The following is a 27,947-nucleotide window of genomic DNA, read 5'->3' as shown; positions in this document are numbered from 1 at the left end:
TAGATATCACAATCATATCTAATAAAGGAAAGATGTCATCATAAAGACACTAGTAAAGAGAGTAGGCAATGACCATGAATTTTTTCCTTCCCTTTTTTTGACAATTGGGTAGGCAAAACGGCGAGTTGCAAAATTGGGATTGCCTAAGAATGGATACACGATCGTGACCAAATCTGCTGTTATCTGAAAAAACAGCACTACAATGGATTGTCCCATTCCAATGTTACGTGTCAGAAGTGAATCACGTCCCAGAGATCTTGTACAGTTCACAAACGTCAGCACTGTTTGGGGGCAGGGATACCTCTGTAGCATAATTAATGTTTGTAAGCCTTCATCATCGCCTATTTTCGTTTTCACATTAGAAAGTGAAGTGTCCCTTTACAACCTTTTCCGGGATTGTAGTGTTTTATCATGTTCGTTTATAGCGGAGTATCACTCTTGTTCCGTCGAAAATGAACTACAAGAGGGGAAAAGGTGACATCATTGATGGACGCATTTTCAGGGCATCTAAGTATTCGTGGACTGTGGCTGTTATTATGTTGGTCCTGATTTTCTGTTGCTTCATCATCGCCCTCCTCAAGCTCAAAGTCGACAGCTCCAGTGTCCTTTACAGCACCCGCTACAGATGGCATACCAATCCTTCCACTTTGAAGCTGCATTCTCATGATGTTCCTTCCCGCCAAACCTCGTAGTTCGCCCTGCAGATCATTCAGTGGCAGCAGCATTGCCAGACAACAGGACATGGACCATGTAGGATTCTTGCGCCATTCTTTTATAAATTGGTACAGATATACAGCGTACTGGACTGAAATTACAAGGTAGTATAGATCATATGTTTGTTATGTTTTCAAGAATATATAACATATTTTCTAAGGGGAAAAGCGTTTATTGTCTACGAAAACCTATAAATGGGTGCTTGTCTCGGTGCCCATTTCTTGTGAGAACGCTATATTGTGTTATGTACGTTCACTTGTACTTACTTCGTTGGAATGGCTGTAAAGATGTCACACATCAAAATATTAATACCTATTTGTTCTTGCAAAACTGATGCATTGTTTTGGTTTCCGACTATAGATTTAACTTTTGTAATATAGCTTTTAATATGAATTGCTATTTAGGAGAGGCAATTTTGTCTCATCAAAGGTATGCCTGTTGGAAGCGAAGGCGTTGACGTTTTTTTAAGAAAAATCATAATTTGTTTTTATTCAGTATTCATTCAAATCAATTAAAATGTAGCTCTAGTATTAAACATTTCAGTTTATCTTGATATTGGCGTTTTATGACTTCCATTCGGACGTGTACATAGTGATTGTATGGTCAAGAATTGGTGGGTGTACATTTGTCATAACCAAGTCTGACGGTTACCCACAAATGTGTTTTTACAAACACTTACCAACTAGTAAGCCTATCACCAGCGTGTTTGCTCCAATCACTAGCATCTTGAACATAACAGAGTCCACGTACGGGTCAATTGATGCTGGGACATTTTCCTTGGGGATCTTACTGACTGCGCCAATACCCAGATTGACAAAAGTAACAGCAAGGGATATAAGCATCAACTTGTTTTCAAAACGGTCTTCCACTGGGCTTACATATGCAAAGAAAATTCCATAGAGTCCAGAGACGACACAGGCTAAGCCAACATATGCCCTGCTTTCTCCACCCACGAGGATCAGACCTGATGTTAAGATGACTTTTCGGACTGTCTCGACAAGTTCCCAGTACCACGAGTTGGCGTTGTAATTCTCACAAAGAAAACGTATGCCTGCTGCTAGCTCATTGTTAGTGTTTTGGCGGTGTCTTCTTGAATCGTCTTCCGTTACCTTGATGTTTCTATGTTTCCTCCAAAGAACTACGAAGGCGGCCAGTGGTAGGCAGACGATGTACACAATTGCACAATATGCCACAACGACTAAACGCTTGTATCTTGGACTTCGACATTCAACAGTGAAGTCGGATTTAAGATACTTGAAGCAGAAGTCACCTGTATCGTCATAACAAATTTCACGGCAGGCGAGTGGCAGAACATTTGCCGTCTTAGAACATGTGCTAAGGTAGGTCACAAACAAGAAGAAAAACAAGTTTCTGTAAACCAGTTCTTTGGTCTTGGAAATTTGTGTGAGTTTAGATTCGTCGTCGAGCTGGTGATTTTTTAGGATCATAAACTTCCTAACCCAGTAGGCTACCAATGCAAAGAATACAGCTGTACCGTTCATCGCCAAAATGGCAAACAAACTTCCAAACGCGTCGACTTTGAGTTGAGGAAAAAGGCAATGCAATGGAGCAATCTGAAGGACATTGAGTTGCAGCATTTCCGAGTACTTTGAGATGACGGCCAAGGAATCCGGCCATTGTACGAACGCGAAAGCTTCCAGTAATCCAAATGTGACTTGGTAAAATCCTATGATGATTTTCAGCCTGGCCAAAATTATATCTACCAGAGGACGTTGTTTGCTTCGCTTGCTTTTCCGAATGCTAGTCCAAACGACAACCACAAAGAGTATAACCAACAAAACTGCGGTGATGGTCAATTGCCCTGCCATCCACGCCCTTGACGGGCATTTTCTGCATGTCTGAAATCGTTTATAGTATCCGCGGCTGCACACTTCGCAGAGTGGACCTTCATAGCCGTCCTCGCAACCAGAGTTCAGGCCACCGAGGCACGATTCCTTTCTTGGGCATTCATAGGGCTTGGGCATGTTGAATGGATAATCAAGAACGTGTGAGTCAAAAGAGGGATTAGATGAACGAAGATTTAGTGTAAAGTTGCGGTACAGACCTTTAAAGACGTCATTGTACCATTGCCACCAAAATCCTGGCTTTAGAGTAGCATAGTCATTTACACACTGCAAACCATCTTGTTGACAAGGCTGGCAGCTCTCGAATAAATGGGTGCGATAAAATCCTGTCAAGCATTTGCAACCACGGAATCCAGCAAACGAGTCGGTATCTGTTCCTGTAAAAAGATAATTTTTCAGAATAATGTTTTTCCCCTAGATATTGATATAAGTGCTTGCAACGATTATATGAGAGAAAACATTTAAGCAATTGCAAAAACAACAAAAAACACAACCATTGTGACAAGCCCACGTACAGCGACGTAATAGCCTAGGAACGACTTGAAAGGGATCAACTTAGCTGAACAATGCTTGGCTTTCCGTTTAAATTGAAATCGAGAAGAAATTTATCAACTGAAATTAATTAATTAAAAACATGGCGGACTGCAACACAACGCAACTGTTTTGCATGCTAACTTTGTGACGCGATGTGAGAGTAAAAACATGACCGACTGATAGTAAACTCGTTGTTAAAGCTGTAGTTTTGCACCTTCATCAGTGCACATGCATTTGTACGCTAACCTTGAGGGCACGCCACGCAGTCACTCGCTCGCTTTCCTGGTCTGTTATCAAGAGAAACAAATGTACCATTTGGACACTTTTTACATTGGTCGCTGACGTATGCTAATGTGTCCGAGTAATAACCACCTGAATAAAAGAAGGCATCAAAACATTTGTTATACATAAATAAAATAAATAACTGTTTAATAAATTGTCAATAAATCAATCAACAAATAAATAAGTTAGTAAATGAGTAAAGGAAATTAGTATTTCAATGAAAAATAAAGTAGTAAGAATTCCTTATTTCTTCGAAAGAAGGAGGTTCTTCTCTTCCATATTACTAATATAACATTATAGAACTTATACTATCAAGTACAATTTTCAGATGAAAAAGTAATTTTCCAATTAAAATTCAATATCCGTTTTATCATTTGGTGCAATTTCCACTTTGCTTAACAATAATACTTGCTGCGTTATGCACCAACAAGAGGTGCTGAAAGGATGATGATGGTGATGATGATGACACCATAATACTTAGTTTGTCCAAATAAATAACTCTTTAAGTGTCCAAAAATGTGCTTATATGTAAGCATATTCAGAACTTTGCTCGAAAGTAGCTTAAACGTTTCCACAATTGTATCACTTCTTTATCTTTCCGAGTTGAGCCATGTTGAGATTGGAAGTTTTTATTTGAATGCCCTCGAGCTAGTTTGATGTTGCAGCAACTATATCAGAAATACACCACTGAATGCAATGGTCACACGACACATCTCCACTGCCCGGCCAAGACCTGTACGCATGCGCACAGCCTATTATGCCCGTGGAGTGGCAGCCATTTACAGCTGTTTGGTTCTTGTAAGGACTTATCAGCATGGCATAGCCAGGAAGGGTCTCACATAAGATCATAGACCCCGCCGTTTACTTTAGAGGCGAACCCGAAGGTTGCTTTAAACCCCAGCTCCATATGGAACCATATGGGAGCTGTGGCTGGGACTGTAGAACGGTCTTGGCAATGCGCAAGGAGATGTGGATCCACTAAATTAATAGGGATGCATGTGTGACGACATAAAAATGTCAAAAATAAACCACTGAATGCAATGGTCACACGACACATCTCCACGGCCCGGCCAAGACCTGTACGCATGCGCACAGCATATTACCCGTGGAGTGGCAGCCATGGACAGCTGTTTCGTCCTTGTAAGGACTCATCAGCATGGCATAGCCAGGAAGGGTCTCACATAAGATCATAGACCCCGCCGTTTACTCCAGAGGCGAACCCGAAGGTTGTTATTGGAATGAGAGGATAAGGAACAGAAGGAAGAAAGGAAAACACAGTTGGATAGATGAACGAACGAATGAATGAATGAATGAATAAATAAATGGATGAATGAATGAATTAGTGAACGAACGAACAAACGAAGAAAAGAAAGAATGAACAAACGAATGAATGAATGAATGAATGAATGAATGAATGAATGAATGAATGAATGAATGAATGAATGAATGAATGAATGAATGAATGAATGAATAGTAATAGTAATAGTATATCTTTATTGCGCCTTACTCTCCAAAGGGAGGTATTGGTCTGTTTACAACAAAGGTTTTAACATTTACTAATACATTTAACAAATAACAAAAATTTGATTCTTATACAATTCATAATGTCAATATATGTAAAAATTAAATAAATTATAATGTTCATTGTGCTTGTAAGTTAAGAAGCTCTTTCCTTTTTTGAAACATTGAATGTATATATTTACCTACTACTTTTGATGTATGTTCATTGTCAGCTCTAAGTAGGTACTTAATCCTCTCGTTCTCACTTAAATATATGTACCTTACATCAACCTTAGAAATGTGAGAACATAATTCATGTCTTATGGTTGTAAATCCCTGGCAACACATCAAAAAATGCTTTTCGTCTTCTACGCAATTTTTTTTACATACCAAGCATGTTCTTTGCTCTACTGGGATTGATGCTCCTTTATTTTCATATTTTCCAGTCTGTATTCGTAATGTATGACATCCTAATCTAAGCTTTGTCAGGCTTATTCTGTGCGCTGGGTTTTTAACTGTTGTTAGGTAATTCTCAAATTCATAGCTCTTTTTAACTTCCTTGTGTGTAAATTTTTCTCTTGAAGTTGACGATGAACTATTCTGGGTGCCCAGCCAGTTTTGTGAATACTTATTTCTGAGGGTTTTCCTCATGGTTAATCGACCGTTCTTGATGTGTTGCCGGGTTATCGGTTCTGTTTCTTGATGCATTTCTTCGTTAATTGCAACATCAAAAAATGTTGTAGATGTTGTTGCATATTGAAATGCCTCACTTAACAAAACGTTATTACAACAATACTTCAGTCTTTGCCAATAGCTGAAGATTGAGGTTTTTATGTCAATGATTAAAGGATAACGCCCAAGTTCTGAATGAATGAATGAATGAATGAATGAATGAATGAATGAATGAGGAAATGGTAATGGATAGATTTTATCCAAAGTATCCTCATTTTCTGGCTATTATATAACATTACATCGATGTTTTTACCTGGAGGGCACATTTGACAGCCTGGATAGCCTTTCGCTGAAGAATTAACAAATGTTCCAGTAGGACAAGGCAGAAATGTTACAGAAGGACCGTGGAATGATGTTCCTGCAAAACCAGATTGCTGGAGGGCGCTGCGTAATGCGTGCTTCATACTTTCCGCAATGTCATCGAATTGGACATATTCATCTTCGCTTTGTCCAACACCCCTAGATAAAAAAAATAGAATATATGAGGTCATAACACGAAAAACAACGTCACACATTTAAAAAAGTCCGCCATTTTAGTAACTTGTTTTCAAAATACAAAAAAGATTCCCTGAGTTTTATCTTATGCATTTTAATGCTTAGAAATGATATACACCGTACAAGGATGCAAACAACTATAAAGATTGTACACTGTTATTGCTTTTGACCGTAGTTTGAAAGCATGGCGACAATTTCTGCGTCCCCATCCGTTTTAGAGATCTCAAAGGTGTGACTTTTTTCTCAGAGTTCCACTGTGCTTTTAATTTTTTAAACGGAACTCATTTTATAAAGCGAATTAGTGCTCTGAATGCGTTGCACGTTCTACGTTGTATTGTGTAGAGAACGGCGAAAAAAAATGAATTATACAACATAAATGATCTAAGAAATTCACAGGCAACTTACAGATGAATGCTACAACGGGAAGAACCATTCTTGTCTTTAAACGCCAATGAGCCTATTTCTCCTTCATTCATACTTCTGCAAAAATAACATTGGTTAAAAGATAAATGGCCGGTTTTTTATATAAAAAAACTAACCTAACGTTGATTTTCTACAAAAAACATCTAAAATAGAATTTGACAAAAAACATATGAATTTGCTGTATCCGTGGAATAGGTTAACGAATGTAATCAAGTAGCCCAATAAGTTTGATTTAAACTTGTTATTGAACGAGTTGCTTAGATTTTATTATAATTCTACCTCCCTACATATGCCAATATAAATGGAAAATTACTTGCATTTTCGTTTTTAAACCGCCGAGGCCCTCAAGTGACTCAAGTTCCACTGTTTTCAAGGCTGTGCGTATCAAATATCTAATAAAATATATTTAAACATCTCTTTTAGTAGCTGTAGATCTAGAGTTAACCGTTATTGCCAGCTATCGATAATACATGTAAGTTGGGGAAAGAACAGATTGGAAATAATTATTCATTTCTTAAGTTTTTAAATGGACTGTTGGACGTACGGGTGGATTTTTAGCGGAGCTCCACAGCGGCCCGAAGGGCCGCAGAGCGGAGCCCCATACCCATAGAAAATTCACAGAAATAGGAAAACCATGAACTTGAGTTTTCATGGTCATCATGGCTAGCGGCATGGCTCGCGGGCGCGTACGGCGTACGTACGGTGTTGCGCACTTCAGAAATAGATAAACACTCATCTATTTGTTACTGGGCATCCAATTTATGGTCAATTGACAGCTGTCAATACAAGGTATCCGCTGACCAGTATCACGTGATCATATCGCGGGCTCAGGTGTATAACTCATCGAGGTAACGCGTTTTTATAAAGTTGACCACTGACCGAAAAATGGTTTTTCTATTGGACTGCGGGCTCATTAACTATTTTTTATGCCTACGGTCAGTGAATTTAGATATTTTAATAAAGGGCAAAGTAAATTACCGGGGAGCTCCGCTTTTAGGCTTGGCTAAATCTATTTAATAGAACATTTTATGTAGCCTGGCCAGATCGCAATTTTAAACACAAGCCAAGGAAAAAAAAAACAAAAAAAAAAACAAACAAACAAACAAAACAAACAAACAAACAAACAAAGGAACAATAACAACATAGGGATACTTACATTCTCGAACTGGAGTTACCAATTATAAATGCCTTGTCTCCAACGGAAACTATTTTGTTATCAGAGAGCATGCTGAAAGACATTTCAAAATATTACGTCTCTGAGGAAATAGTGCTAATCCGTAGGAAAAGTTATTTGCATGAAAAAATTTATAATAATAATAAAAAACCTTCAACCATAAATATAACCAGAAATATAAATGTCAAAGAATGGATATGTAATAAAAACTTACAGTATTTTAAGTTTTCGTAGATTTAAGAAAGCTTCATCAGGAATCGAACTGAGGGTGTTTTTGTTTAGCAGTCTGAAAGATAAAATGGACCAATTTATACACATTGTGTTTATATACCAAACGTCGAAAGATTCTTTGCGAATAGAGAATGAGCATGATTTCTAGCTTACAAGTATTCCAGGTCAGTAAGGTTCGCAAAAGTCTGACTTGATATGGAGCTAATCCTATTCCGTTGTAATGTCCTGTAAAAACACACGAGGCAACAATTAAATTTAATACACGAAATCAACTTAGGGCCGAATCGCACTAGCGGACAAATTTTGTAACAATTGATTGATTTCATCATTAACGTGTCACTTGTCACAGAAAACAAGTGCGAGTGCGTTTTTTGAGACCTAGAACTTGTCCAACATTTCAGGAAAACAAAGAAGCAGTTGTCTTATGATTGGTTCGCGTTGCACGCGCGATAGATGTTGTCAAACAATTGCAAAAACAAGTGCGAACGACTTGTTGGACAAGGGCAAATTTTGTCAAAACGGACAAATCATCAAAGGGGCCGAAGTCCTGCCTCAAGGCAGGACTTTTCATGACAAGTCGCATTCCCATGCTCCTCGTAATGCTAGATAACAATACGTTGTTGATTGGCTATTGTGTTTGGCCCAAATTGCACCGAAAAACAACACGCACTCAAAAGTTGTTGGGATAGCTAGTATGCACCGTGATGTGGCTCTCACTATCGTAATCCAGCCGCAAAATCTTTTCGCGAGAGGCAAAGCATATTTATAAGTGAAGTGTTTCGGCCAAATGTTAGAATTAGAGAACGCGTACTTTAAATGCCAATTGTTTTAGATTTTTTTACCGCGTTGTACTGCATATTTGATGTTTGCCCAAGACGGCCGTTCTGAGAAATGTACAGGGATGGCAGAAGCACGTGCAGAGCTATTGTACTAATAGTTACACCTTTTGTTTTCTTCAAAATGTCTCTGACTTGTCGCGACAATTTGTTTTTGTAAAAAATGTTATGACATTTAAAACTTGTCCGCTAGTGCGATTCGGCCCTTAGGACAAGACCCATATAGTAGTAGTTATATAGCATATGACTGAAGTATATTCTTATGCAAACAAGAGGACTGTTTGTATAAGTATTACTTGTGCGAAATATGATACCGTTCGATTTGGCTTGATTGTTCGTTAAATGTAATAACTTTATCAATTAAGAGATTTGTACACAAATGAATACATGTTCTCTCATAAGTAAAAATAAATATTCTCCAAATGATCTGAAATGAATAAAACAAAACAAAAATTAACGCATTCAAGAAGCGAAAATAAGACTTCATCAGAAATAAGTTTTGAAATTCTTATATGTAATATCGTATTTATCTTATGAAGGACCGCGACTGCTTATATATGACTCAGTGTACAACGTCTTTGGTGAGTAAGGCTTTTCCCTCTTTACTCTCTAGCATCAGGAAAATTAAGTATGGTCAGGCATTAATTTTAGCTGGAACATGTTATCATAAGCTCGAGTCAACACTTTCAAACACATATATACCTACATGTTGCGAAATGACTTACAGCAGTTTGAGCTGATTAAGTTTGGCCAATAATCTGACTGGAATGCGCTCAATTTTATTCCTTGATAGATCCCTGTAAAAGTAATTTTACGCTTTAATTACTAATGTTATAAAACGAATTTATCGTTTTGGGTGATAACTAAATATTTCACATAACTCACAGTAGTTGCAGGTTTTTCATTGAACCAACTTGTTGAGGAATTTCCTTCAACTGATTATCTCCCAATGTTCTGCCAAAAAAGAATGAATACCCGTTAAAAACTCTAATAATGTTCAAATAAATGGAATATCAGTGTCTGCATGACTGAATTAAATACCTCTCTTAAAATAAAATGTACTACAGTTTATGATCGTGCTTGGTAATGCTAATTTTGGCTATTTTGATCAAAGCAATGATACAGACGAATTGAAGCGAAAATAAATATGAAAGTTTAAAATACATACGAATATAAAAAATTACCATTATATTTTACTCACAGAGTTAGTAAAGACGATAGGTTACCCATCAAGTTCGCCGGAATTGTCGTTAACTGGTTTTCACTTAGTTCCCTGTTTTGGAGAGAAATAAGTAAAAGTTTAAATGAAGGATATACGAAGATATGATATTTGAAAGTAAATTGCTAGTGTTTTTAAACAGTATCAACGAGTGTTTAAACACAACGAGTGTTTAAATACTCGATGAAAGTGAGTAGTGCTGGTGCATTTTAGAGTAAACTGGCAAAAGTTCCCTGTATAATGAAATAGCATCCGATCCTTTACTTTGTATATAACTCAGGATTCGATACCTTTAATTACCATTTCGACCTTTACACCCCTTTTGTTGAAAAAAACGGTCGCTATATCCTTGATTCATGACGCACTTACAATTTTCCGAGCTTGGTGTTACTTTGAAGAAGTCCATCCTCAAGGAAAACAAGCTTGTTGGTCATCAAATACCTAAGTGAACGATGAGTATTAAAAGGCCAGGACGAGTTAAAGAACTTTGATGACGCTTTTATATACAAAGCAAAAGGCAAACATTATCTCATAAACAAACTATGACAGTAACATTGACATTATATGAAACTTCTGATTTATAAAACTTTTATCAAATCCTCAAAACATGTAAACAAATAAACAAATATACACACACAGAAACAAAACAAACAAATAAACAACAACAGATATATGGTAGTCACTTAAAAAACACGCACTCTCTATGGCTCTCTAAAATTGCCTGTCAGGATGAATATAGAATGCTTTTACTTCGTGCTGGATATTAATGATCCTTACAATTGCCTTAGCTCCTTGAGATTCTTAAAGCTGTCACGTGGTATGTTTCCAATTTCATTGATTCGCAGATTCCTGAAATAGGAAAGCATTAGCATTATTTGATTAGTTCCCATCAAAATCTATTAAAGTAATTTTACAATTCAAAGATTAGGCTTCTTTGAGTAATTGCATAACCTTAATAAAAAGCAGCAAATTATTAACTACCTGAGCTGAATTATTTTGTGAAAGGATATTGAGATTTTGACCATGTAATGTAATCTTAAGTTGGTCCGCCAGAGATCGGTTATTCTATTATTAGGAGGTAGGTACATGCTTAATTGTTCCTAGCATCTCCATAGTGGACTTATAACATTGCCTTGGTATGTTTAAAACAGTACACATTAATATCCATCTTTTGACCAGTTTGTTTGCTTTTATTACAATAAACCAAGAAAAAAGCCGCTTACAGTGTTTCCAGAAGAGTCATCTTTTGAAAGACGTCCGCTTCAAGATATTTTATTGAGTTAACACCCAAGTCCCTAAATTTAAGATAAAATTTAGATGGTCGGCTATAACTCTGTTTGCTTTACATGTTGCTACACGTGTGCAATACTGAGTCTCAAAACCCTTCCCTGAACTGAAAATAAGTGTAAATGTTAACAGTTATTTTGACGCATGTTTCAAAGCCACAATGCGTATACAATCTTACAAAAATATCAAATTTGAGGAATTTATAAAATGGAGAAAAAAATTTAAAAAAATCAAGTAGAGTAAAAGTTATACTAGATAGAAATTAAGCTGTGCATTACCAACAGGTAACGGATGTGAATTCTCGAGTCTTGGTGTGAACGAACGGTCCCCATAAGTAGAAATTGTTAATCCGGGGAATAGCGAGCTAGCCCTTCTAAGGCGAATGTAAATTATTGGATGATAGTAGTTTGGGAAATAGATTTATATGATTCAATAGCGTCAGTAACTTGAATACTGAAACAAGTAATGTTCCAGCCAGTGTCTTTGCCAGAGAAAACCTCTTACAACTTAACAATGTGTTTCCTCTTTACGAAAGCAGAGCATTATTATTTGTTCAGCAAACGCGTATGACTGGAAAACAAAATACAACCAACAAGCATTTCTTAGCTTTAAAGTACATAGGAACTTACAGGTGTCTCAGTAAATTTGTTTCTTGAAATACGCCTGTTGGTAATTCCTTGATTTTGTTACTTCCCAGTTCCCTGAAAACGCACCAAGAGATCTGGTTGAAACAGGGGAATTTATAAATAAATTCTGGCTAAAAATATGTTTTAATTTATTTACTATAATCTGTTACAATCTATTTTAAATAACTAAAAGTGGCTCTAAGCCACTAAACTCGGAAAAGTTATCATGAAACAAGAATCGAAAACAACAAACTGACAAATAAAGGTTTGCTAATACAAATGATGTTATACTTTTCAAACTTCTGTTTACTTCACTTTGATTGTCATCAAATACTGATCGAGAGCAGACCGAAAGGCCAAGAGATAGAGTTCCCATCTGTTGCAAATTGATTTCTTTCTTTTTATTTTTCCTTTTTGTTATTTGAAGGTAACGAATAATAATAACAATAATAATAATATCATTGGCTATAAGTCGAGCGATTTTTTTCACCAAATCGTAATGAAATAAATTCATCTTTAGCTGAATGTTTTGGGTTAGTTTTTTATAACTGGTTCTAAAAAACCAAAGGTTTACGGTCTCGGCTTATAGCTGAATAAATATCATAATATTATTTCAAGAAAACTGACATTAATAAAACGGTTGGTGACTAAGCATGTTAATTTTATGTAATTTAACAAGAAATGTAGGTATCAGAGAAAAGGTCTAATTCTCTAGAGGCATTAAAACACTTGCACGCATTGCGTGCATATGTCTAACAGGAAACGAGTGAAAGAGTGATGGAGTGAAGGAGTGAAGGAGTGAATTCACTTCGCCCACTACAACTCTTTTCCGAGTTAAAAATGACAAATCTTTAACATTTTCTTTATAGACAAATGATATTTTTTTATTCAAAACATAAGTTATTTATGAATCTGAAATTGGCCTAGCTGCACATTCACAGCGAAATTACTAACTTATTGCTAACCCGAGGTGGCCTCCCCCATAAGCCTTGTGGTTTCTTGGAGGTCTCCTCGCCCTATCTTTTTAATTTCTTTTAATTTGTATGTTTATTTCTGAAGTGGCAAATAAATGATGATGATGATGATGATGAAAAAAAAGAGCTTTCTGCTCAGTGAAAAAACAGGGGGTTTAATTCACCCATTCCCCTCGCGCTTTGTACCACCGTGGGGGCTGACTCGTCCCCAGTCGTCTTTTGAGTCCGTCTTGAGTCGACTGCTCAACATGCAATTTTCGCATGAGAGACGACTGGGGACGAGTCAGCCGTGGGGGTGTGAATTTGCTTGAACGTCCGACGGTTAAAAGTAACTTACAGCGTCTTTAATGTCTTAAGATTTCTGAAAACACCAGGCGGCAGAATCTCTATCTTGTTTCCAAGTAAATTCCTGGGAGAAGGACAAAATCATGAAGCGAAACTAACCCAATAAAGTCCCTTACTTATTAAAAAAAAAAAAAGAAACAAAACAAACCAAATGGCTGAATAAAGTCTACTTTTGATGCTTGTGGCTGCGTAAACTGGGAATCCAAACTATTCATTAGAAGTAGCTGAGCTCAATTATTATGTCTAAGGCTTTGTTAAGAACCACATTTCTTTGTCTTTAGTTTACTCTCGCCAACCATTTTTTCCTAATTTTTATTTTCAATAACTCACTAAACAAAAATAAAGAGGAGAAGCCCAGTTCACAACATGAGGCGATACGTTAAAGAATCACTCGAAGCTTTCAATTAAGTGATACGTACAAATACGACAGGGACTTTAGGTTGTCAAAAACACCAGCAGGAAGATTTGCAATTCTATTTCTTTCCAAGTTTCTGAAAAAAAAAGCAGCGGCAAAGGAAGAGCATTAGTTAATATAAGTGTGATTTCAATAACATATTATTATACGTTCTTAGTTGCCAAGTACTTTTGAAATTCTATGATCTGTTTATAAAGATTCACAGAAGAGTATCATTTGTTCATTAGGGATGGTACTTTTCACATTTTAATTCATAACGGTCAGAATCAGAAAGCCACTTATTAAAATCAGTATGATTTGATTACAAATAATATCATTATTGTAAACGAAGCAGTTGTAACTTGACAAAACTAACAAAGCTCTTCTCAAAAATAATTTCCATGATATGTGTTTACGTAAAGTCTAACTGAATCGAAATTAGTACGAAAAAACTTGGCAAGTTCAAAAATTGTTAAGAATGTAAAGATCATCTAATTTAATTGTCTCAGGTTCAGAATATTGCTATGTCAAGGAAATATCTAAAAGATCTATTTATTTAAAAAAATCCTGCAACGTCGCCCGGGAATATTATTAACAAGTAAATTGCAAAATCAGATAAATATCCTTAATGTCCATTGTAAACTTGGTGATTTTTTATAACTTACAGTCGCACAAGTGACGACAAATTCCTGAATGTTTCATTGTAAAGCTCGTTAATCTTGTTTAGGCTAGCGTCGCTAAAAAAATTGAAAATCGATATGTGTATTAGTTCCTTCCGTTTAAAGTGAAAATACCTTAATTGCGTTAACTAACAATAATATGTAATTACTTTACCAAACAGCATTGGCTTTTGTTGCAATAAGGGAACATTGCTAGAGAATTAATTCTTGTCTCCATTCTTTTATATCTAGGGGTGATTTACAGTAACAAAACGAAAAAAAAAAACTGGCTTACAAAATAACGTATTAAATAACAACTTGCTTACAGTCGTTGAAGGGTAATCACATTTGCTAATATTCCTCTCGGGAGCATTTCTATTTGATTTGAACTTATATCACTGAAAGGAAACAAAAAATTGCAAATTAATTAGAAAAGAAATCTTCAAGCAGAAGACAACTAACAGCAAAACCAAACGGAAGGTCGCGGGTTCCATTTCGTCGGGGATTCAAAATGTTGTCCTCTTCCTAAGTATGTTCGTGGCAAACTAAACGGACATTTAATACATAAACGGGGCATGATATCTTAGACATACTGGCAGAAGAAAAGAAAAAGACGTAATGAAAAAAATAGCAATGAATGGCAACAGAAAAAGTGTCCAAGTTACTCACAGGATCTGTAAGTTCGACAGTGTTTGAAAAATACCATCAGGTAGGCCTTCGATTTTGTTAACTCCTAGCAACCTGAAAGGTGATAATATATGCACGCTTATTAAACATTTATTCAAAGTTGTGTTATGTATAAAGAAACTTTTATTTTACTTTTTTCTCATTTAGTTACAATGCGTTCTTAATATAATATTAGGAAACAGGGCTATTTACATTCATCTCATGCATATGTAAGTATTTAAAAAAAAAACCTCTATTAAGCGTTAATGGGTGGAATCATTCTAACAAAGTCCACAACTACAACAAAAGACAGAAACATGAATAAGAAAAAGTTCCATAGTCTTCCCATGGACGAATAACTTCAGAGAGGTTAATAATGGCAGCATACTTCATGTAAAATTCAAGAAGTTTAGGGAAAATAAAATACATTAATTTCATTGTCAGGAAAATATCTTGTATTCTGATTTACCTGAAAGCATATCGGTCTATAGAGAATAACGTTTTCCTTTAACTTACAATTCTCTGAGTTCTTTAAGATCTCGGAAGACATCTGAATTGAGCGTACGTATTTCATTCCACCGAAGGTCTCTATGAAACAAATCAGGTACGCCAAAAAACCTTCATGTTTGTCACATAACACACTCAAGTCCCGATAAATAATGTACTGGCTGTCACATGAGTAAGAGGAGAGAGTGAAAAGTATGGGTACGTGTAGTCTTTCCATATGTTTCTTTGCATAAACACCATGTTTGGTTAACGATGAAAACAAAGCTATGGGCAATAGTGAAGAATAATTACGGGTTTGGAATTTTTGAACGTTCAACTCGATTCAAGTACAGGGGAAGAGACGATGTCCCACCCCCTCCCCATTCCCAAATATAACAATGAACGCAGGTATTGTTTAATGAGTACTTCATGTTTGACTGTGTTATTTGACATTTCCATATTACTTCATATTTGACAAAATTTAGTGTGTTTTGGTGAATTTTTATTAATAAGGACACTTTGTGATGCCTGTCATGAGGAACGTGCATCTCATTAGCGTTCAATCCTGGACATATCTGAAATATAATGCTGAGAATGATGCTTCTTCTTGAACATAGTTAGTCTCCCTCTACTAACTATGGCTTGAAGTAAAAAGGGGCGAGGCTTTGCATGAGCACCTCTCCTCTCCCTCCCCTGCATATAAAATGTTGTGCACAAGGTTAATGATTTTAGCATTAGTTAATTAACAGTATTTCGTTAACAGGATATTTAAGAATTATTCTTTGTTATACGTACAATATTCTCAAGCTGCCCATACTATGAAAGCTGTTCTCTGGTATTTCACGAATCTTGTTTTCTCTCAAAGTCCTTAAAGGGAATAAAAGAGTTATTGTGTGATTTCATAATTTAATTTCCTGAACTGAATTAAAATTGCTCCTTTGGATCTTGTTATAAAAGAACTTCTTTAATTATAAGCTACATGAAAAGTCTATGAAGAAACTTTAATATAATACCTGTCACAAATAGCTTCTCTAAAAAAAATCATATTACAACCGAATCAATAAAAGGAAGGTATAGAGTGAAACTCATTTTAATGCGATTACATGTTTGGGCTTTTGGGGTAAAAAAACCCCGGGGGAGGTTGGGGGAACTCCCGAAAAGGTTGTAAATCCCTCGCCGGATTGAGAGCGTCTTATGAATAATGTGTCTTTGATAGTGCAATGAATTAAAGCCGAGGATCAGATATAAAGAATGGCCCCTGGTGTCACAATTATAGCTCCCAATTGACTAAAGGCTCAAAAAGAGAAATTTTTCCAATGACGACACGAGCTCTGCAAATGTTCTAGACGCACGCTTTATCTTAAAAAGTACGGACATCTGTAACATTTATTGTAAAATTCATAAATTATTCATGAGGGTGCAAACCAATCCCAGCACACTATTCAGATCACATGCACACAACTGTAACCCCAATACAAATCAAACAATAGAATTAACTTTTGATACAGACTCCTACTCAGCTAATTAGTATTCATTAACTTTTGATACAGATCTCTACTGATTCGCATAACAATACTTTGCATTCAATTTATTGTTTTCATTTCGCAAGTAGAATAAAATGTCGTCCGACTGTATGGGCGTTACAATGGCTCGCCTATCGGCTCGCCATTGTAACCGCCCATACAGATCTCCCGCTCATATTTTATCTACTACGTAAAGATTATTTGAATTCTGACTATTTACAATTAACAAGAAAAGCGCTCTGTAGTTCTCTTATCAATAAAACAGTTTACTTTCAGCCAACTTACATTTCCGCGGAAATTGTTGGCGCACACTTAAAAATGTTGTCAGGATAAGGTGTAAGCCGACAGCCGAAGTAATTATGTGCCCTTCCACCAGCTAATTGACCATAACCAACACACTGTTTGTCACAATCTGTAAGAAGAAGAAAGCAAGTTTTAGGTAGGCCGCCCCTCTTTTACGTCTAACCTACCTACATTTTGCGCCTCCCCCCCCCCCCCCCAAAAAAAGAGACCTTCTATTCCAGCGGCTGCTGGAAAGTCGTAGATGCTCGCAGATCGCAAAAGGGTGTTGATTGTTTGCTTGTTCTCGCTTTTCTTGACTGATTTAACCACATCATCGATCTTTTCTTTCTCTTTTGCCGCCATGTTCAAATTGTGACCACATTTCGTTTTCTTGGTTTAAAGTTTTACCCGACCGACCGACATGCGCAAAATTAGGAAAGGCGTTCGATGGTAAACGGAAAAAAGGGGCGTCCTAAGCCCAAAATATATGTATGAAACGATAAAGGAAAAAAGCCAGTGAACTTGTTACTTATAGAATAGCTGCTGCTGTTTGTGATCTAGTATTAAATACAATCCTTAACAAATGTTAAAAGAATGTTGAAGTCAGCCAATTTGACAAGCCTGCGTTCAAAACTGGTGATAAATTACACTATTTACCTAAGATGTCTATCATATGTTATTATGAGATGAATATAAATATTAAAAAACTTGTTTTAAGAGCAAGAAGTAATATATTAAATATAATACGACAACCCGCTATCCATTGCTGCCAAAATATAATAGCTTACATTATTTAACAAACCAGCATCCAATCCAGCAAACGTCGTTGCAAATTACCAAGAGAAAAGCCCTGGGAACGAGGTTGCCTCCAGGGGGTTACGAAAACCGGCACAGGCTCCTGCCTGATGGGCCACTAGGCTGGTATGTAGACTTAACCTTTAAACCCTTTATTTAGCAGGGAATAGCCTATAACAGTGCGACGCGCCTTACCGTGGCCACCCAACAAACTTTTTTTATAAGTGCCATCTTGTTATGTTTTACGTTTTTATTGCGTTTTGTGACTTTTGTTGATACATTCGATGTAACAAGTATCCATTTGATCGTATTCAACTTTGCAAGAAGGCGTGTTCGTCAAACCAATAATAATATTACGAGAGCATTCTTGTAAAAACGTTTGTTGGGTGGCCACGGTAAGGCGCGCCGCACTGTAAAATGAGGACGAACTTACTTGTCGACAAAGTGACTTGTATGTCCTTGGAGTCCATTCCTGCCTTATTACTTGCAACGCATCTGTACGTACCCTCGTTATTAACACGGACCATCGCATACCCAGTGCTATTTGTTAAAACGTTGCCATTTTTCATTATTCCTATATATACAGGCGGAGTTCCCTCTGCTGAACACCACAACCAATAATCTGGAAGAGCTTTCACAACAGCAGCTGGTATCTTTAATATGGGTTTTTCTAAAACAGACGAGACAAACATACAATCACAACAATTATATTCGAGTATAAAAGTTCAATAAAATTAACGAGCAGTAGTTTATTACTTTTATAAGGTGTGGTGGCACCAGAATTTTTTTTTTTTTAAGATCTAACGAAGCATGTTACGTTCTGCGAGATTTTAGACTGAACGACTTCAGTACCTTCCTTGCACATCTGTTACACTTAGTACTTTTCTTGACATTTTTCTGTCTTTATTTAAAACGAGAGCTGACATGTGAGCTGAATTAGAACTTGTGCAAACTTTGTTTGCTTATAAAAATGAGAATTCAAGTGTGACCACCAATATTTACACCAATATTTAGCCCTGATGGTTTGAAATTTCAATGTGTCATGTAACCCCTTTGGACATATGACCACTTTGAGCTCAAATGGAGTAAGGATGCGCCGTGTAAGCTTGGAATTATTGTTTAATTACAACTTTAATTACTGACTTCCAATATTTCACTGAAAACTAGGAAGCTTTGACACAAGTCCCCCTTAGCTCAGCAAAACAGTGTAAGCACAATGTTACTTGGAAATTATACCCTGTCTGGTTTAAATGCCTTTTCAATTTTCATAAATGCCCTCAAGTGTAGAAAAAACATTTTTTGACAAGTATGATTACCTTACTAAACAGATCTGAGTACTAACATGTATAAAAACTCTTACTACTTCAGATAGCATAAAGAAGCACAGTTTTTACTGTACCTTTGGTAGTCATGGAAACGTAACATCCTTCAAAGTTACAAAGAGGTGCATTTGGGTCAACAATAAGACGAAGAAAAAGATTGCGACCGCTTGATTGCAATGAAAACGGTCTTTTAGTGCCACGAAAACTTCCGAGTAAGGTGGCATACTCATCTTCGCCGTCCCAGATTTGTAGCCGAGTTGTTTCTTTGTCCAGTTCACCGGGAATATCAGCTTTGTAATATAACTCAAATGTGGCAAATGTCAAGAAAATGCTGTGGTTAAGTGGCGCTGTAATCAGCCAACTGCAGTCAGTTATACTCCCCAAGCGAGGAAAACTTATGGTACCCTTTGGGCCTTCAACTTTGAAGGAACATGGTGCAGAAATCGCACCTGTATTGAAAGCAGAATGGAACATTTATTTAATTTTCGTTTTATAAACAAGGCTATTATTACAATAGTATATTTTTACTATACTACAGTCTCATTGTGTTGGGCTCTCCAAGAAATGCAATAAAAAGTGTCAAAAGAGAAAGTTATTTTTATTTATGCGGAAACTAATGAGATCATTCCTTTTAGTCCATGGTATTGTATCGAATTTGTAATTATAATTCAAAATTTCCTGAAATTTTTTTTGTAACTGTATTTTAATTACTTCGCTCAGCCCAAATACCATCTTGGCTAAGCGATTCTCATTTATAAAAGAAGCATCGTATTGCACAGGGACGGCGGAGCATTTTTCCAGGTAGGGGGGATGACTAGTGACTTGAAGTGGGGGGCTTGCTCTTCTCGTGTCTTTTTTTCGGGTGGGGGGGGGTGGGCTTACCCCCCGCCCCCACGGCTCCGCCGTCCCTGTTGCATGCTTTTCTGTACCGTTAGTTTACAGTTCATTGAGGGCAAAATGGTAAGGTTGCTCCAGTAAGGAAGCTTACAGACAAAAATTCTTATTACGCTTTGGTATTTTTTTTTTCAACTTCTACTATCTAAAAGGCAATGAACGAATAAATACACGAATAACAAATGCGACTAATACGAACGACAAAATATAAATTGGCCAAGAGATAAACTAAAATTCTACCTTTTGTATACACGGCAAATACAAATAGAACCAGCAGCGTCCTTTGCATTAGAAGTGACATGTTATGCATCAATTTCATTCTGCAAGTTAATGGATTGCAAATTTAGATTTTTAAAGGTATGAGGTGGCGGACAATTAAATTTCGTAAATATTAATATTTATCAATTAATTTTAAGTTATTGAATAATAACCAGCACAGAGTGGGTAGGGAAATGCATAACCGTTTGATGATCTCGACTTGAAAGCTTGATTAATTTATATGACAAGTAAACATTTTCTCTTTCGATGACACAAATACATACAAATTCACAGCGTTAGGTAACCATAGAAACAACAGATAATGAGTAACTATTCGACAAAATGCAACTCTTATTTTTGACCTTAGACCTTTCCTTTGACATTTCCACGCTGGTTGTAATGTAATGTAATGCTCTTTTTTTACTCTGAAGAACCGCACCAACCTTAACAGCGAATTGTGACCTGCACTGTTGGAAACCAGAGTGAAAAGAACCATTATTGCAATAAGCGCATATTTTATCCTTTTTAACATATATATTGCTTATGGCATTCTAATAAACAATTGGACTTCCCACCTTCGCCATCGTTTACTTTGAGTAAATAGTCAACGACGCACAGCCGAGTTGACTATCGCTCGTAGAAAAGGAGGGCGAGTAGTCTAATTGATTGTTGTTTAAAACCTACAATTTTAGGCTATTTTAAGCCAAACATTAGTGAAAAGAAAACGACAGTCAACCATGCAGATTCCCAGATTTCTAAGAGAGCTGGGATGAGTTTCTACTAATTTACATTAAAAACAATTTCATCAAAGGAACAAGAGGATTTACCTTGATAAATGACAAAAATTAAAATTAAACATGAATTGGTATATATTGAGAGAGTTGCCTTATAGTTGCCTTTTTGCATTATAATTTGAAAAACATCATTTTTTTTCTGTTCGCAAATACGTTACGTTCGTTTTTTTAATACGAGGGTCACAGAAACTACAGAGAAAATCTTCAGAAGCAATGCCAAATGCGTCTTCTTGTCTGCATTAGACCAAGCGTCAGACGGCACACATGTCATTACGGTGTGTGTCGTTAAAGATGCACTCTTAAAATAAACACTGAGTTCTCCTAGACGCATAACCTGTAATGGTCTATCTTTATTCACACCACGTCTGGCAGGGATGATTATATAGACGCGTAATTTGCGTGTCTAGCATAAGAAAAAGCAACCCACTGGTTGAACAACCAAGCACAATATTATTCTTCAATTTGTAACAAAGTGTTTCTCTATCTTCAAAGGCATCATCGATTTTCTACACCTGAACGGGGTGAATTAAGCAATTTTTATAACTATTGCGGTTAAAATACTCGTAAAGAAAAAAATGTCTTAAATGCAAATTGCTTGCTAGCATAATTACAAGCTCAGGTACTTCGCTCGACCTTATGCTTATATCTCAACTGTTTTGTTTAATTTGTGGAACTCCAACTGTTATAAACTTACCTCTTTTAGGCGCTTATGATAATCCACTCTTCGCCCTTATTTAAAGAAAGAAAAACGGTCAAAACCACGCTGCTTAAAGACAGTCATTATTCATAAACCTGCACTTTAACAACCTGTCGTGAAATTAATTTTTAAGGTGGCATAATGTCGAAATAACTACACCTTCGCACCGTTAATCACCGCACCATTTTAAGAGACGCTTTAGATCTATCTAGATCGACTATTTGCGCCTCGCTCTCACTGCTATTACCAAAATAGGTCATTAGCTGACGTTTCCTGTCATAGCTGTGGCAAACAATTGAAGGAGTAAAATAAATATGTAAAATAAATACAAACTTTAATTTACTCTCTCGGCTTGCTGCGTGCTCGTGATTATGCTTTCAATTCTTTATTAAATAAGAAGTGGTGTTTAGATGGCGTCTCAAGCAGTCTATTCTATATGACGAATGCTAAACATTTCGCATAACCAAATAGAGATATTCTACTGTTCTTTAGTGTTTTGAAAATTACAGTTATATCAATGTACAAATTCATGAACGCAAAATTCGTATTTGTTTTCTAATCTTAGTTAAAAGAGCGATGGGAAAAACCTAATTACAAATCGATCCATAAACTTGGGCTAGTTCTTATTCCGCAAAAAAATTACACAGAAGTGATAGTGTTTTCCTAGATGCACTTATTTAGAAGCGTAACAAGCAATAACTTATGCCTAATTTTCACCTGCTGTAGCTTTTAATTAAAGTTTAGTCAATTCACAGCAGTAAATAGTAACTCATGGCCAACATAATTAGCGCACCTCAATATTGCTGAAATATACGTGAATAACAGGCAGCTGAAATTGGCGTTTAATAAATTGTTTATTCGACTCAGGGAAACTGCCTGGCGTAAATACTGTTCATTGAGTATATTTTCTTTGCATCCAGAGATAAAAATCAAAATTATTTAAACATAAAATAACAAAAGTACTCCCATGCAAACAACATTCGCCTTCGTAGTTAAATTGATGCAAGGCAAGACTGACTCAACTGGGTAATTTAATAATCCACTGCAATAAATTTGTTCCCGCCTTTTTTGCAAAATATAGGCCAATTACAATAAATTGAAATTCTGACTTTTACAAGTTTGGCTTATAAAACTAAAGGTATCACATCGAGGTAGAGAGATGAATAACTAATTACGTTTGTTTTATTTCTCCGAGCCTCAAAGCCAAGCTAGAATTTTAATTTATCGAAAAATGACCTATTGGTCAATTGAAGAATATCAGTTAAGGGTTGGCAAAAAACTTCAACATGAAAAAAAAAATCTAAATGAAAAGGGTTTGCTAATTAATTGGCAGGGTAGCTTCAGTGACTATTTTAAAATTAAGGTAATTAAAATTTATGCTCTCTGTACTCTCTGTACTTTACAGGTTTTTTTATTCACTAGGACAAGTCCTTCGTTAAAGATATGTTACACGAGATGATTCTTATCGCCGCTTTTCAACACAAAATTGCCGTGTTAAAAATTCAAATCTTGCAACATTGTTGTAAGAATTTTAAATCTTGCGTTAAAAATCCACTCGTGCAACATAAGTAACATGGATTAATCAAAGGCTCTTCAGCACCTCGGTGTATTCGTGAGTGCCGCCTCGCTTTTTCTATCCAAACATCTCATTTTATTCGTTGGTCCCGTCGGGTCTCTCAGGCCCCCGCCTGTCCTTTTTCGTTGTTGCTTTGCGGGGGGGGCGGCGGTGAGGGGGCGGGTGGCGGGGGGGAGTGGGTTTCGTTCGGTTTTTGCCTTTCTTTCGTGTGGGTGCTCGTTGGCCTCTCGGCCCGCGTCCTCCCTGGTCCTTTGTCTCGGTTTGGATTCCTTTGGCGCGTCTTGAGGCGTCTATGAGTGGGTGGCGAGTAGCTGGTACGCGGGCTCACTCTATTTGCGTTTGGTTGTGGGGTCATTGTGGGCTTCGGTCGTGGGTTTTTTTCACCAGGGATGTGTTCCCCTTGTCTTTTCCGGGGGCCCTGGGATGAGGTATGGAAGGACGTGCTGAATGGCGTTTAACCTTCTGTCACGTTACTGTCATGTGCGGTATGGAGGGACGTCACTCAGTTCGCGATCATCACTCCCTCATTACCATTCGGTAAAAATCGCTATTTAAAATCGCTGTTAAAAATCGTCTCGTGCAACATCACCTCAAACAATTTATTCGTCGACATGTTTCAAGCCAACAACCTTAACATAAACGTGCTGGTAACCCATAAAATAAACAATACTCTTATTTGCTCGAAAGGACAGATCTTTTATTACTTAAAAAGCACCGGATCAGCGCTTAGTTGATAGCGAGCTAAAAGCTATATCTCGGGGCGAACTGTGTGGAGAACCTATGTATTCCTGTCCATATTTTACGGTGGCACTTTATAATGTTAAGTACAGAGTACCAATATTTAAAGCCGCTATGGTCTCGTTTAGGCTTGCCGATCGAGAAGAAATAAAAAAAAAACAGTCTAGACGGTCTAAACATAAACGCGCTGGTAACCCATAAAATAAACAATCTTCATCTTTGCTCGAAAAAAAAAATCTTTTATTACTTAAAGAGCAGCAGATAAAGCACCTGATCAGCGCATAGTTGATAGTGAGCTAAAAGCTATATCTCGAGACGTACTGTGTGGAGAGCCTATGTATTCCTGTCCATATTGAACTTGTATATTTTACGGTGGCACTTAACAATGTTCAGTACAGAGTGCCAATATTTAAGGCCGCTATGGTCTCTTTTAGGGTTGCCCAAGAAGAACTAAAAAGCGCCGTCAAGGCCTGTTTGGGGACTAGACTGATTACAAATGAAAAAGGGCATATTTTAGGGATAAGAAAGCTTGAACGACGCCTGTATCGGTATTCTTGAGGGCGTTTTATTCAAATTTTCCGATGAGTATCTCCATCCCTTTAATACAGGTGTCCCTCTACCCGGGCAGAGATGAGATGTACCGCCCCAGTTTCGCTTCTCCACTGACAGATCAAACAAAGGAATTCTAACCAATATATTTTACTCGCATTAATGCACAATCTTATCCTCTTAACTGTCAACTACGTGTCTGTGATCTCTCAACTACGTGTCCATGATTTTCGACGTTGCCATGGCAACGTCATTATAACAAGCATGTCTGGTTAATGTCGTCATTTTAAACATAATTCTATATTTTTATATGATGCGATTTGTTTTATTGTACATGCCATTAGCATACTGGCTTGGACTGTATCAATTTCAGTTATTTACAGTACGATTCAGGTTGGCAGATCCAAAATGGCGGCTTTAATAAAGTCATATACATATCCTTCAACTGGCCTTTGTCGTCGTGGCCGGCCCCGCCCCCTGGGATGCGGTGGGCGTGGTCGCGGGGGTGTCTTGTGATCCTTGTCGTTCTTGCATGACTTTCCCGGCGCACACCCCATCCCTCCCCCCCACTTTCTGCTCCTACGCGATCACCTGTCGATATTCAGGGATGTTCAGGGAAAGTCCTAGGTGTAGAAGATGTATAAACAATTGGCAAGAATCGCTTATCCACTTTTTTAGGTTCGGATGGTCGGGCGATAAAGAAACACATGCACTGGGATGACTATTTTCATGGATAAGGTTGTTTTCTTATTCGCTAGTGTGTCCCTGTTTACAGTGGAGTATCGAGATCATTGGTGGATACATTTTCAAGGCTTCTAACTATTCGCGGACTATGACTATTGCTATGTTGGTCCTCATTTTCTGACGCCTCGTCATCCTCCTCCTCAAGCTCAAAGTCGACAGCTCCAGTGTCCTTCACAGCACCCGCCACAGATGGCATACCGATCCTACCACTTTGTAGCTGCTGTCTCATGACGTTCCTTCCCGCCAAACCTCGTAGTTCGCCCTGCAGGTCATTCAGTGGCAGCAGCATTGCCAGACAACACGACATGGACCATGTAGGATTCTTGCGCCATTCTTTTATGAAGTGGTACAGGTAGACAGCGTACTGAACTGAAAGAAAAGCGTCGAATTCAACAGATATTTTAATATTTCTACAAAGATATAACACATAGCAGGTTTTGTTGCCATGGAATGCCAATAAATGTCTACCTGAACATCTCGTGGGAGCGTAGTGAATTGTACGCTCACTCGTATTTCCTTTATTCGAATGTCGATGCAAATGCCAGGGATGTCATAATGATTGTCTTTGATTTAAATAAATTTTTAATTATTGTTTTTTGGAAAACTGCTCTTTTTTGTTTCCGACAAATTTACTTTTAGGTGAAAAGGACTTAATAAATGTAAAAGTATTGTTTTGTTAAAAGAGATTATTTTGCTCTGTCTGACAAAGAAGACGTATTTTTTCTTAAACTTTTTTTGCCACAGCCATTTTTAATTAAGAATTCTTTTAAATAAATGAAGTACTAGCTTAACAGACCTTTTTTCGCTTGGGCGTTCTGTTGCCCCATTACAGACCATGTGATGATACTCTTGAGAATTCTTGCATTCAAATTTTCAAATAGTCGCGTGTGTATGTGGATAGAAGGAACGTTCTCTAGAGAACATCATGATCAAGTGATCATGATGGGAAAACAATCCGCCAAGGCGAAAAAGGTCTATTAAGTATTTCAAACTTATACTGGTTGTGGCTGCCTTCAAGTCCGACGATATAGTGACTTTTTTAAGGATTGGCTGGGGACAGTTGTTTTAAACGTTTTTTTTCTCGTAATCACTTTGTTACATGCAAACGTGTTTTTACAAACACTTACCAACTAGTAAGCCTATCACCAGCGTGTTTGCTCCAATCACCAGTATCTTGAACATAACAGAGTCCACGTACGGGTCAATCGAAGCTGGAACATTTTCCTTGGGGATCTTACTGACAGCGCCAATGCCCAGATTGACAAAAGTAACAGCAAGCGATATGAGCATCAATTTGTTTTCAAAACGGTCTTCCACTGGGCTTACATATGCAAAGAACATTCCATAGAGTCCCGAAACGACACAAGCTAAGCCAACGTACGCCCTGCTCTCTCCTCCCACAAGGATAACACCTGATGTTAAGATGAGTTTTCGGAGCGTCTCCACAAGTTCCCAATACCACGATTTGGCGTTGTAATTCTCACAGAGAAACCGCATGCCTGCTGCTAGTTCACTTTTCAAGTTTTGGTGGGGTCTTGACTCGTCTTCCGTTACCTTGATTTCTGCATGTTTCTTCCACAGAACTACGTAGGCGGCCAATGGCAGGCCGACGATGTAGACAACTGCACAATATGCAACGACGACCAAACGCTTGTAACTTGAATTGCGACATTCAACAGTGAAGTCAGATTTAAGGTACTTTAAGCAAATATCACCTTTCTCTTCATAGCAGATCTCACGGCAGGCGAGCGGGAGAACATTTGCAGTCTTAGAACATGTGCTGAGGTACGTCACAAACAAGAAGAAAAACAAGTTTCTATAAACCAGTTCTTTGGTCTGGGAAATTTTCCTCTCCTTGGATTCATTGTTTAGTTTGTGATTTCCTAAGATCTTTATTTTTCTAACCCAGTAGGCTACCAATGCGAAGACTACAGCTGAAGCGTTCATCCCCAAAATGGCAAACAAACTTCCAAAAGCGTCGACTTTGAGTTTTGGAATTAGGCAATGTAACGGAGCAATCTGAAAGACATTCAGTTGTAGCATTTCTGAATACTTTGAGATAGCAGCCAAGGAATCTGGCCACTGCACAAAAGAGAACGTTTCTAGTAAACCATATGTGACTTGGTAAAATCCTATGATGATTTTCAACCTGGCCAAAATAATGTCTACTGGAGGACGCTGTTTGCTCTGCTTGCTTTTCCTTATGCTTGTCCAAACGATGACCACAACGAGTATGACCAACAAAACTGTGGTGATGGTCAACTGCCCTACCATCCACGACCTTGACGGGCACTCTTTGCATGTTTGGAATCGTTTATAGTACTCTTCGCTGC

At 37.4% G+C, this 27,947-nt stretch overlaps 2 protein-coding genes across 3 annotated transcripts in view; both read right to left on the bottom strand.

The window, feature by feature from the left end:
• Positions 1-404: 404 nt before the first annotated feature.
• On the bottom strand, positions 405-22,207 carry LOC144652481 (uncharacterized). Of its 2 annotated transcripts, none has more exons than XM_078512493.1 (29): positions 22,167-22,207; positions 20,879-22,039; positions 20,499-20,578; positions 19,442-19,813; positions 18,476-18,712; positions 17,251-17,377; positions 16,238-16,309; positions 15,473-15,544; positions 14,960-15,031; positions 14,617-14,688; positions 14,297-14,368; positions 13,657-13,728; positions 13,230-13,301; positions 11,922-11,993; positions 11,229-11,300; positions 10,783-10,854; positions 10,375-10,446; positions 9,988-10,059; positions 9,672-9,740; positions 9,512-9,583; positions 8,104-8,175; positions 7,934-8,005; positions 7,702-7,773; positions 6,863-6,937; positions 6,528-6,602; positions 5,881-6,086; positions 3,360-3,485; positions 1,394-2,956; positions 405-805 (listed from the first exon to the last, which is right to left on the bottom strand). In XM_078512493.1, exons 2-29 carry the CDS (start codon positions 21,046-21,048, stop codon positions 420-422), a joined length of 4,638 nt encoding a protein of 1,545 aa, XP_078368619.1. In that variant the 5' UTR covers positions 21,049-22,039; positions 22,167-22,207; the 3' UTR covers positions 405-419. The 2 variants fall into 2 exon arrangements, with proteins under 2 accessions (XP_078368619.1, XP_078368620.1); XM_078512494.1 differs by having other exon boundaries at positions 20,879-20,983; positions 22,005-22,188.
• Positions 22,208-25,584: 3,377 nt separating this feature from the next.
• Positions 25,585-27,947, bottom strand: part of LOC144652488 (uncharacterized) — an 81,007-nt gene continuing 78,644 nt past the window's right edge. The window contains exons 24-25 of the mRNA XM_078512503.1: positions 26,742-27,947; positions 25,585-25,983 (exon numbers count right to left, since the gene is read on the bottom strand). The exon at positions 26,742-27,947 is cut by the window's right edge and continues 354 nt beyond it. Coding sequence (XP_078368629.1) covers positions 25,640-25,983; positions 26,742-27,947 — 1,550 coding nt within the window. The 3' untranslated portion in view covers positions 25,585-25,639. The remainder of the gene's footprint in view (positions 25,984-26,741) is intronic.

This window comes from Oculina patagonica, chromosome 4 (assembly GCF_052425735.1).
Source record: "Oculina patagonica isolate OP01 chromosome 4, crgOcupat, whole genome shotgun sequence".
Lineage (NCBI taxonomy): Eukaryota > Metazoa > Cnidaria > Anthozoa > Scleractinia > Oculinidae > Oculina > Oculina patagonica.
This window is presented reverse-complemented; position numbering and strand designations above follow the sequence as displayed.